General features: G+C 51.3%; 1 protein-coding gene across 6 annotated transcripts; it reads left to right on the top strand.

Annotated features, from left to right (window-relative positions):
• Nucleotides 1-3,398: 3,398 nt before the first annotated feature.
• On the top strand, nt 3,399-11,907 carry STAP2 (signal transducing adaptor family member 2). Of its 6 annotated transcripts, none has more exons than XM_031436970.2 (13): nt 3,400-3,601; nt 6,652-6,723; nt 6,864-6,986; nt 7,928-7,984; nt 8,493-8,593; nt 9,062-9,196; nt 9,576-9,645; nt 9,737-9,839; nt 9,965-10,030; nt 11,028-11,171; nt 11,260-11,352; nt 11,433-11,507; nt 11,746-11,907. In XM_031436970.2, the coding sequence occupies exons 1-13, from the start codon at nt 3,500-3,502 to the stop codon at nt 11,850-11,852; spliced, it is 1,248 nt and encodes a 415-aa protein (XP_031292830.1). In that variant the 5' UTR covers nt 3,400-3,499; the 3' UTR covers nt 11,853-11,907. The 6 variants fall into 6 exon arrangements, with proteins under 6 accessions (XP_031292831.1, XP_064335827.1, XP_064335828.1 ...); XM_064479756.1 differs by having other exon boundaries at nt 6,864-6,990; nt 7,932-7,984; XM_031436971.2 differs by lacking the exon at nt 9,965-10,030 and having other exon boundaries at nt 3,399-3,601.
• Nucleotides 11,908-11,923: the final 16 nt, after the last annotated feature.

Here is an 11,923-nt window from a genome sequence, read left to right as displayed (position 1 = left end):
AGGCTTCGGCTGCTGGGACCAGGGGAGAAACTGACGCCCGGGAGAATTAACCACAATGGGGCTGCAGGACAGAACGGGGAAGCAACCTCGCGCCGCGAATATAAAGCACCGAAGCCAGGTGGCAGTCTCTAAAGGGTTAGCTCCACCCTCGGGGTGCCCCTAGGCTGATTCCTTGATAGGACCAGAGCGGAGCCCGCCAACCAATTAGAGAAGGGCCATTTCATCTTCAGCCAATAGACAGTAGAGGCTGGATTGCTTCCAGCCAATCAGTGTTAAATTACTACTTCCTCCGACCGGGAAAGAGCAGCTATTCCTGTTGGCCAATCAGCAGGAGCATCTGGACCTCACGCATCCAATCAGTTGTAGGCTCTGGTCCTCAGCCAGCCTATCAGCTCAGGGAACGAACGTGCCTCACGGTCCACCGCGGTCCCCCAACCCCGCGGCGCGGAGCTCATGGGCGGAGCCCGGACAGAGGTGTGCCAGAGGGCTGAAGCCCTTTCTTTTGTCTCTGGTCACTGTTCCGGGACCTTTACCCCAATACGCAGGGTTACCTCCCAGCGCTGGAACTCCCACTCCCGGGCAGGGTTGAAAACCTGGGGTGGGGATTCCAAGCTGCAGGGCACCTTTGACTGGGCTCAGCTGCAGATGGGTGTATCCGGAAGACAGTCTGGAAGAGGGGACAGGACATTGGGGGTGGGGGTAGGGGCGGGGTGTCCAGCCAGGGTGATCTGGAATCAGACTGGACCTAGCTCCAAATCCTGCTCCACCACTTACCAGCTCTGTGACTTTGGCCAAGTGTCTCCACCTCTCTGTCTGCCCGTGGGAATAACAGTTCCAGCTTCAAGTTGTTAAAGAACAGGGCTTGACAAATAGTAGGAGCTGAGGAATGTGAATGATTGTTATTACTTACGATGAAATAAAGTTTGTATTTTAAGGCACGACAAGGAAAAATAAACAAAATTCTGTTTGTTTGGGCCTCCTTCCTCCCTAACGTGCAGCGTACAACTGCATTTCATTACACATTAACCAGAGATCCTCAAAGATGTGAATGCCTGCTTGACAGTAAAGATCTATTTTTTTCTTTCTTCTAATGCTGGCAACCTAAAAGAATGGCGTTCTTTCCCAACTCTGTAGGGGGCATTATGACTTGCTGCCCCCTTTGTACTTGCTTACCTGGACAATGCGTCTTTGGTGAATTTTACGTGAAATATCAGTATGTCACTTTGATGTACACAGGATCCTTTGTCTTGAAAATGCATGTGACTGTGCCTTCAACTTCTAACAGGCAGAACAGTTCTTAGCGCTTTCTGAGAATATGCTTCCTGGGTTATAATCCCTAATTTGGCTCAAATAAAATTCCCTTACTTTTCTTCTTAATTTAATAGTCAATTGAATTTTTGTCAACACACTTCTTGTCCAGTCCAAGTCTCCTTTTGGAGTCACCCCACTGCACCCCTACCTGAGGTCTAGCCACCAACTGGGTATCCCCCAGCCACTCAGACTCAGCAGAACCCAAAATGGCCGCTCATACCCCTGCCTATTTTGTCTTCAAAAACCCTGGGCTGGACCTCCAGCCTCTCTCATTTGGACCCTGGCCATCTTCTAGGCCTCCATATTCACCCCCAACCCCACCCCTCTCCCATCTTGACTACAACTATGCAGGGGGAGGGTATAGCTAAGTAGTAGAATGCATGCCTAACATGCACAAGGTTCTGGGTTCAATCCCCAGTACCTCCATCAAAAAAGTAAGTAAACCTAATTACCTCCCCTGCAAAATAAATAAATAAATAATAAAATAAAATACAGCTATGACCATCTCCCTCCCCTGCTCTAAATCCTTCTGTGAGTCCCCATTGCCTTTGATAAATAAAATTAAAACTAGTTGCCGTAACTTTATTAACTATTAACCATTTATGGCACCCCTATATGGCAGTTCTTGTAATCAAGAATACTAGACAGTTCAGCAGATGAAGAGGTTGCCCAGAGTCACACAGTTCTTGGGTGGATTCCAAAGGCTATTCTTTGCTATGTGTATAAAGTCCAGGCAGCCTTATAACTATTCAATAAATTGAATTTGTAATTTCAAAAATCACAAAAAAGAGGTAGGTGGGTATAGCTCAAGTGGTAGAGCGAATGCTTAACATGCACAAGATCCTGGGTTCGATTCCCAGTACCTCCTCTTAAAAATAAACAAACAAACAAACAAACAAACAAACAAACCTAATTAGACCCCCCCCCAAAAAAAATCATAAAAAAGAAGTCTCCACGCCTAGGTAGAGAATTCTACAGAGGTTCAAAGAATTAACACTACTTTCACATAATCTCTTCCAGAAAACTGAAGAGGAGGGAACACTTCCTGATTTATTTTATAAAGCCAGCACTAGCCTGATACTAAGCCAGATAAGGAGAGTACAAAGTAAACTACAGAACATCCTTCATTAATTCACACACAAAAGTCCTTAACAAAATATTAGGAAATAGAATTCGGCAATATATAAAAAGAATTGCACATCATGACCAAGTGGAGTTTATTCCAGGGATGCAAGTCTGGTTCAGTGTACCAGATTCAATCATTGTTACCCACCATATTTAACAGGCTGTGGCAGGTAAAATAATGGTTCCCTACAGATGTGCACATCCAAATCCCCAGGACCTGTGACTATTTAAGTTACATGACAAAAGGGATTTAAAGTTGCAGATGGAATTACAGTTGCTAATCAGCTGATTTTAAAATAAAGAAATTGATTACCCTAGATTATCTGGGTGGGTCCAATGTAATCAATCACAAGGGCCCTTTAAAAAGGTCGAAGGAAGAGAGAGTATAGCTCAGTGGTAGAGCGTGTGCTTGGCATGCAGGAGGTCATGGCTTCAATCCCCAGTACCTCCATTAAAATAAATAATTAGAAACCTAATTACCTACCCACCCCCGAAGAAAAGAAAAGAAAGGCCAGGTCTGTGGATTGGAAGACTCAACACAGTACATAAAGATGTCAAGTCTCCTCCAACTTATGATAAACAGGTTTAGTGCTATTCCTATCAAAATTGCTGCAAGATTTTTTGGTAGATACAAGCAAGATTGTTCTAACATCCAGGCAGCCTAAGGGGCCTCCTGGAACTTGTGTCACTCTCTGGTCACATCCCCTCGCCACTCTGGCACCAGAGTCCTTCCTTTGTCCCTTTCAGGCCTTTGCTTAAGCAGGTCCCCCTCTGGTGCCCCGGCTGCCCCCCACCCACCCCCACCTGGCACTGAAAGGCTCTCCTCCATTCCCTTACTCCAGCCAGCCTTTCCTGACCTCCTTCAGGGACCTAAGAGGCCGGGATTTCCCTGGGATCCCTGGGCAGGTCCTGCCCCAGCCCAGCCCCCGCCCAGTGCTGGCAGGGGAGGGAGCTCGGGAGCTGACAGAAGAGAGGAAATTCCCCTGGAACCTGTTTCTCAGCTTCCTGGCTCAGCTGGTGCGCCCACTGGAGGGAGAGGCCGGGCCAAAGACCCAGGCCTGCCATGGCCTCAGCCCTGAGCCCACCCCGGCTCCCCAAGCCCAAGAGCATCCAGCCCTCACACTACTACGAGAGCTTTCTGGAAAAGAAGGGACCCCGAGACCGGGTAAGACAGGCCAGGGAGCTGTCACTGCTGGGCCACCCGGGCAGGTGCGGCACCTCTCTGAGCCTAGACCTCCCTAGCCAGCCAAGGAGGGTGGGGTGGGTGCTGGGTAGGGCAGGGCACAGATTGGGGGGTTAGCTGGGGAAGATTCTGTCCCTCGTCTCTCTCTCTTTCTGTGTCTCTCCCTGCCTGGCTCCATCTGTCTCTCTTGGTCTCAATCTTTCTGTCTCTCGGATACAAATAGGATCAGGTTCTTCCTCCAGGAAATGGAGAGCCTTCTGATTCCCATGCCTCCCTCCTCCCCCAGCCCAGAGTTTTGTCTGTGAACCTCAGCCACAGAGGTCAAGGGTGGCACAGATTGCAGGTGTGGACAGTGAGAGTTGAGGGGGTGGGGGCTACATTGCACAGGACCAGATACTGGCCAGGGGCCCAGTGTGTGTGTGTGTGTGTGTGTGTGTGTGTGTGTGTGTGTCTGTGTGTGTCTGTGTCTGTGTCTGTGTCTTTGTCTGTGTCTGTGTGTGAGAATAAACCCCAGCCTCTCGGTTCCCACTTAGGTCCCATCTCTCCTACTAGGACCCAAACCAACCAGGCTTTCCCCTGCCTTTGCCAGGGCAGTTTCTTCGTCCTTTCCTTCTGCCTCCTTGCCTCCAAGTCCTCCCTAGCCTAGAAAGCACTCAGAGGCAGGAGACCACAGGGGTTAAGAAAGAGCGTGAGATCCCAGAGTGCGAGACCCAGGTCAACATCCCTGCTCCACGCCTTCCCAATGCCCAGGCCATGTATCAGTGATTCTGCAACTTTGTTCCTCAGTTTTCCCCATTATAAAATGGGTTGAAGAAGAACACAGTCACGGTTTCAGGAGGGGAGTAGCTCTTAGCATGCCCAGGAGCTGACTCAGTGGGAGCACTGGCACTTTGCATGTGTTAACTCACCCAATTCTCACAACAGCCTCTGAGGCAGGTACCGTTATCATTACCATTTCCTAGGTGGGGAAACTGAGGCACAGAGAGCTTAAATAACTTGTGCCATGGCACAAGCTGGAGCCTGACGAAGCAGGTCTGACCGTGCTGAGTTTAATCACTTTTTGCTCTATTCCCAGTGGTTGGCACATAGCAGGTATTCAGTAAATGTTAGTTAAATGTATGTCTGTATCTAGGATGTATCTATGGGTGGACAGATAGGTGAATGGTTGGGTAAATACAGGTATACTTTGGAGACACTGAAGGTTTGGTTCCAGACCACCACAAAAAAGTGTATATTGTAAGGGAGGTGGGTGGGAAGGGACAGACTGGGAGTTCGAAATTTGTAGATACTGACAGGTATATATAGAATAGATAAACAAGATTATACTATATAGCACAGGGAAATATATACAAGATCTTGTGTTAGCTCACGGTGAAAGAGAACGCGACAATGAATATATGTATGTTCATGTATAACTGAAAAATTGTGCTCACGTTGAAAATTGACACAACATTGTAAACTGACTATAACTCAATAAAATAAAATTTTAAAAGACGAAATGCAATGAAAAAAAGTGAATATTGCAATGTTATGGAAATGACAGGCCAGCCAAGGAACGAGCACCACTTGGAGGGTTGGAGTACTCAGATTTATTACGCCAGCGGGCTCAGAGGGGCTTCTGCTCCAAAGCTCTGAGCATCTCCAAGACGTGTGCATGAGGTTTTATGGGGTTAATTACAAGCTTGGGGTATTCGGCCAATAGGCATGGAACAGCTTTAGCAGCATCATTATCACAAAAGTAGAGGCAGGAAGGCAGCAAACCAACATTTCAAGGCCAGATATGTCTCTTTGAAAATCCAGCTGGCTGGCAAAAAACATGAACAGGGAATCAGCAAACCGACACCTACTAACTTAGATTTACGAGTTAGCCCAGCAGAACTTAGATCAGTAAACCGACACTTGTTGCACTTAGATTTATGAGTTATCTTGTTAGCCCAGCCCGGCTTTTCCTTCTCAGCAATAAAGTGAGTCATATAAATTGTTTGGTTCCCTCGTGCATGTAAAGGTGATCTTGACACTATACCGAGCCTATTCAATGTGTGATAGTATTAAGTCTAAAAAAAGAGAAAAACTATGTACATACCTTAATTTAAAAATAATGCTCTTGGAAAAATTTTGTTGATAGACTTGTTTAATGCAGGGTAGCCACAAACCTTCAATTTGTTAAAAAAAAAAAAGCAGTATCTGTGAAGCACAATAAAATGAGGCATGCCTGTAGATAAATAGATGGATGGGTGGGTGGGGACATAAGTGGATGAAAGGATGGATGGATTGATAGGTGGATTGCTGGATGGATGGTCACTGTCAGTGTAAAAGCTACCCTCATTATCACTATGGACTAATCAAAGTAACTCCTCTTTCAGGAAGTCTTCCCAGATCTCCCAGTCGGAGGGCCTCTCTCCTCCTCTGTGATCTCGGCCCAGGGTCTGTCCCTCCCTGAGGGTACTAATTTCTCTTCTCTGGACAATTTTAGTATCTGTGCTTTCTCTATCCTTCTGACACATTATCTGTTTAGCAACGGATGCCATGTCCCATTTATTATTTTGCCTGCAACAGAGCTGGGTGCAGAATAGGTGCTTAGGGAATATCTTGTGAAAAAAAATCCTAGGATCTTACTGTAGACTCAGCACCTCGCCCAATGCCTGGCACCTAGGAGATGCCACTAAATATTTATGGCATAAAGGGATGGGGGATATTTGTATGTATGTGTGGGTGGGTGGATGGACGCATGGAGCACCGTAAAGTGAGTTAGTTCTAATCACTCCTAGAACTCCCTCCTTCGTAGATTCCCTTTGGTCCTTTCTTGGAGAATAACAGATCCCCAGAAGCTGGGCCATGGATGGAGAGGGCCTCCCTGAGAAGGCAACAATTGTTCAAAGAGCCAAAGCAGGTGATGAAGGAAACTATGCAAAAATCTAGAAGAGTATTCAGGCAGCGCAAACAGCCAGTGCAAAGGTCCTGAGGCAGAGTATAATAGAGCTACCCAGCTTTGCCACCTCACTTCCTTCTCTTTCTCCACCTCTTGTCCACAGGATTACAAGAAGTTCTGGGCAGGCCTCCAGGGCCTGACTCTTTATTTCTACAATAGTAATCGGGACTCCCAGGTAAGAATGGAAATGAAGGCTCAAGAGCTGGTCCACCCTTGACCCCAGGGACCAAGCAGAGGGTGTGGGTGGTGTGTTCAAGTCAGGAGGCCTGAGGGACCACAGGTGTAGTGCTCAGACCCTGGCTTCTGTGCCCCCAGTACGTGGAGAAGCTAGACCTAAGAGTGTTTGTGAAGCTCAGAGATGAGGCTCCCTGGGGGAGCTCCCAAGACCCTGGCACCCACTTCTGCTTGGTCCTGCGGAACCAGGAGATCAAGTTCAAGGTAGGTCTCTAGGTAGGGCTGGTGGGAGACCCTCCCTCCCTGTTACACCTACCATCAACACACACTAGCATGGTGTTGTAGTCTACTACTGGGTTGGTGACACTGGGTAGGTCACTGAGCCTCAGTTTCCCCAACTGAAAAATGGGATAATACATGTACAGTGCCCAGAACAAGATCTGATCCAAAAGGATCATCACTGTCATACTCTATCTTTCAGCTAATTTTATTGAGCACCTACTATGTGCCAGACACCCTTCTAGTTGCACAGCAGTGAATAAAACGATTAAAAATCCTTACTGTAAATGTGTAAAATATATGGAGTGTCAGATTGGTGGTAGATGCTAGGGAGACGAGTACTGGGGAAAGGGGATGGGGGGTCAGGATTGCAATGTTAAGAGGTATGATCAGGAAAGGCGGTATTGAAGGCCTGAAGGAGGTAAGGGAGCCAGCAGTGTAGATATCTCTGAAACAGCTCTTCAGCAGAGGAAACAGCATGTACCAAGGCCCTGAGGCAGGACTGTGCCTGGTGTGTTGGAGGAACAGCGAGGAGGTCCATGTGGCTGGAACAGAGTGAGTGAGGCGGAGAGAGGGAGGAGAGGAGGGCAGGGAGGGGACAGGGCAGGTCATGCAGGGCCTTGTGGGGCACAGGGAGGACCTGGACTGATATCCTGAGGGAGGCAGGAATCAAGGGAGGGTTTTAAGCATGGGAGATACATCATCTGATTTATACATGTATAAAAATGTTGATGTAATAACATTAAAGAATAATAATACCCTGTATTACTAAGGATTTATATCCAGACGTCATCCTAAATGAATCTGTTCTAACTCATTTAATCTTCAAAACAGCCCTTGGAAACAGGGACTCATTCCTCATTCCAGCTTCACAGATGAATAGACAGACGCTCATCAACGTGGAATCTTTTTCTTTCCCTCCCCAGGTAGAGAGTGTGGAGTCTCGGGAGATGTGGAAAGGCTTCATCGTGACGGTGGTGGAGGTGAGTGGCTGCCCTCAGCCCCCTCTCTCCCATTCCCCACTAGGCCTGCTCAGAAATCCTCCTTTGTGTTTCCATCCTTCCCCCAAAAAACCTCTTGAGTATAGCACACTGGTCTCAAACTGGAGGCCTATGAGCCAGATGTAGCCCATAAATGTCTTTTGTTTTGCCTGCCAACAAAGTGCTATAAATTTAAAAGTTAGCTGCTATCACTTAAAAACCAGGAGTTTTAGTCAATATTCCTGATTTCTATTTTACTCATTTGTTCCCTGCCTGACCCCTGCAAGCTGTTGAATTTGAGACCCTGCATTCTAGCATCTGCCCCCCCTCCTCCCCAGCACCCGTCTCTCTGCGCATCCTCTTTAAGCCCTCTTTGCACTTGAGGTGTGAGGAAGCTCTGGAGCCCCAAACCTGAGTTTCCATCCTAGCTCCATCCACACTCTGGCCTCTGTTTGCCCCTCTGTGACATGGGCACAGCCGCCCGTTCCCTGACGCCCCAATCACCCCTCAGCTCCGTGTCCCATTCAACCTGACCCTACTTCCCGGACACCTGTACATGATGACCGAGGCCCTGGCCAAAGAGGAGGCACGCCGTGCGCTCGAGATGCCCTCGTAAGTGGACCAGGGTCTCCAGGATGGCGGCGGACTGGAAAGCTTGGGGCTGAGGGTGGACAATGAGTGAGGTCTCCAGGCATTGGGTGTTGCGTTGAGTACAAGGCTGCATCCGGGCAGGGGCGGGGGTTAGGTCTCACTGCTGTGAGCCCTACTGGGTGTCTAGGGGCGGGACATGTTTTCCAGGGACGGGTTTAGGTGCCTGGGAGGCGGGTCTGGGTCTCTGAGTGTTGGACTCTGTACCTGGAGGACAGCCCTGAGTCTCCCGAGGCACAGCCTGGGCCTGAGGTGCGAGGCAGCGTCTCTAAGAGCGAGATTGTGGACGAGTGGGCGTGGCTGGGTACCCGGAGACGCGGCGTGTTACGTTCAGGGGCGTGGCTGTTTTCTCGAGGCGGGGTTACGAAGGGAGGGCGTGGCTGTGCCCCTGGGGGCGGGGCCTTTCCTGGTGAGTGACGCGGCCCGCCCCAGGTGCTTCTTGAAGGTGAGCCGGCTGGAGGCGCAACTGCTCCTGGAGCGCTACCCGGAGTGCGGGAACCTGCTGCTGCGGCCCAGCGGGGACGGCTCTGGTGGCGTGTCGGTCACCACTCGCCAGGCGCTCAACGGGTGCGCATGCGTGGCTCCGGAGCCGGGGTTGGGGGGCCGTCGGACGCGGGGGCGAGCTGAGAGTTAGGGGCGGGGCCAAGCCAAGGGTGGAGTCAGAGCCTAGGGGCGGAGCCAGGACGGGGGCGAGGCCTCCCCGGGGTGAACTCCTTTGGGGCATGGTCCTGGGGCCGGGTGGTGGGGCGCAGTGCCAGGACCAGGGGCAGGGTCTTTCGTGCAGGTGGAGTCAGTCGAGAGCCTGATCCCCCACAGAGAGCCACGCCAGGACGGGGCGTGGTCAGTGTGGTGGGGAGCAGGAGGTGGGGTTAGGCCCTCCGTAGGTGCGGGGCCACGGCGAGGGGCGGGCTCTTCCCTGTCCTCAGCCAGGCCACTGCCCTCGCAGGACTCCGGTAGTCCGGCACTACAAGGTGAAGTGCGAGGGCCCCAAGTACGTGATCGACGTGGAGCAGCCGGTGAGCGTTGGGCCGGGGTCCCGAGAAGGGCAGTGGCGGGACCTGCGCCCCTTCCCCTCAGGCCCTGACTGCACCTCCTATCTGCCCCCAGTTCTCCTGTGCCTCACTAGACGCAGTAGTCAACTATTTCGTGTCGCACACCAATCAGGCGCTGGTGCCCTTCCTGCTGGATGAGGACTACGAGAAAGTGATAGGTGGGTACAGCATCAGGGAACTCGGGGGCCCAGTCCGCGCCTCTCCCGCCCCATTCCTGGACGGGGACACCCCTGGGTCAGCCCCCTGCCACCGTACCTTCTCCAGGCCACCCTCTCTGTTCCAGGCTACGTGGAGGCCGATAAAGAGAATGGCGAGAGTGTGTGGGTGGCGCCCTCGGCCATCTGCCCAGGTGACGCCCCCTTCCCGCGGCCGCTGCCAGGGCAGAGTAGAGACTTAGGACTCTCGTGGCTCTGCCTATGCCCAGGCCTGTACCCTGAGTTGCAGGGACCCAGAAATTACCCAGAAAGTGCCCTGTAGGGGCTTCCAGGTTTTGGAGGGGGTGGACATGGCTGGGCACAGACACTCCCAGCCCCCTGGGGTTGAACCTGGGGTTGGAGCAGGGACAGCACCTGAAGATGGGGAGAAGAGGGGGCAGGGCAGAGTAGGGGGAAGTCTTTGTGCAGGAGGGGGTGTTCCCTGAAGTTTTCAAAGGATTTCAGTAGGTAGAGTTGGGAAATTGGGGTGGGAGGTGGTTCAGCATATGAAGCAAGAGGAAGAGACTGGAAAGGTCTGTGGCATGAGCAGCAGGGTCCCCTCTGGGCTGGGCAGATGTTACAGAGCCCATGTGCATGATGGTCACATATGTAGGTACACACATGCCTCACTCACAACCACGAACTGTGTCCACCTGCATAATCAGCTCCTATGCAGACAATGGCTCCACACATGCATGAGCAGGGGCGTCACACAATTTCAGTTCCATGTAGCACATATATATATACCTTGAGCAAGCCAAAACCACGTGTGGGCACACAAATGCAGACATTCCATTCACGAGCACAAATTCAGAGCTTTATAGACACGCGTGTACACACAAATACCGACAAGCACCCAAGCCATACCTCAGTACCCACGTGGTGTCATTCACGTATACACACGGTTAGGTGCATGTGTAGAAAACCTTTACATGCATTCAACTTCTGCAAATTCACCCAGTGTACACATTGATGCTACAGACACAAACATACAGATTCATAAACGGGCATGTGCACAGACACTCACACACAGGGACGCATGCCTGTGTCTGGGTGTGCACACACACATCCCCATTCACAGAAGCACACAGACCCACCCTGAGTTGTCCCTGTACCACATGGGCCCCGACAGTGACCACAGTTTCCCACCAGGTCCTGCACTCCCCAAGCAGCTGCCTCCTGCATCCATCACGCCTGTGTCCAGCCACAACAAGCTGCCCCCACTACCAAACCAGGATGAGAACTATGTGATCCCCATTGGAGATGACCCTGCTGCCAACTACGTGAACGGGGACGGTGGGTGGGGGACCAGGGGTGGCTGAGAGTTGGGGACAGGAAACAGGCTAACAACTGGATGTGACACACCATATCTTTGTCCACGCAGTGCCTTCCCCTAGTCGGCCAGTTGTCCAGAAGCCCAGGAAGTTGGCCAAGTTTCAGGCCAAGCCTCCAAAGACACCTGTTATGCCCAAACCAGGTAGGGGGTCCCTCCTCCCAGCCCCTCCCCCATCCAGTGGAGGAAGGGCCAGCCTCAGCTTTCATCTGCCTTCTTCTCAGAGCCCAAAGGCCTCAACAGTGGCCTGGCGAAGAAGCTGGCAGTCAGCTCAGCACAGGTTTTCTCCCCTACAACAGGTAAGGGGTCAGTGCAGGGTGGGCTTTACAAATGGGAGCCACACTCTGGAGTGCTCCACGCTTGGGTTAATGCTCTGCTGTGTTTTGTCTTGAAATGCTTCATGCCCACTGAACACACTTTCGTTTTGTGCTGGGCCCTGAAAATTCTGCAGTGGTCCTGGGTGCATGTAAGGGGAGAGAGCCTGGACTGGGGACCCCTGGCGCCACTGAGGCCTTGGGTACCCACCCTCCATCCCAGGGTTGGCAGGTGTGACAGCAGAGCTGGAAGAGAAACTGCAAAGGAGGCGGGCGCTGGAGCACGCAGCTGCGCGCACTGGGGACCAGCAGGCCAACCTCCAAGCATGACACATCAGTCAGGCAGACCCCTCCTCCCAGAATTAAAGCTCCAGAGACCCCAGGACCCATGTATGTGGCTT

This window comes from Camelus dromedarius, chromosome 27 (genome assembly GCF_036321535.1).
Source record: "Camelus dromedarius isolate mCamDro1 chromosome 27, mCamDro1.pat, whole genome shotgun sequence".
NCBI classification, from domain to species: Eukaryota; Metazoa; Chordata; class Mammalia; order Artiodactyla; family Camelidae; genus Camelus; species Camelus dromedarius.
Note: the sequence above shows the minus strand (reverse complement) of the source record. Positions and strands in the feature narration are given on the sequence as shown.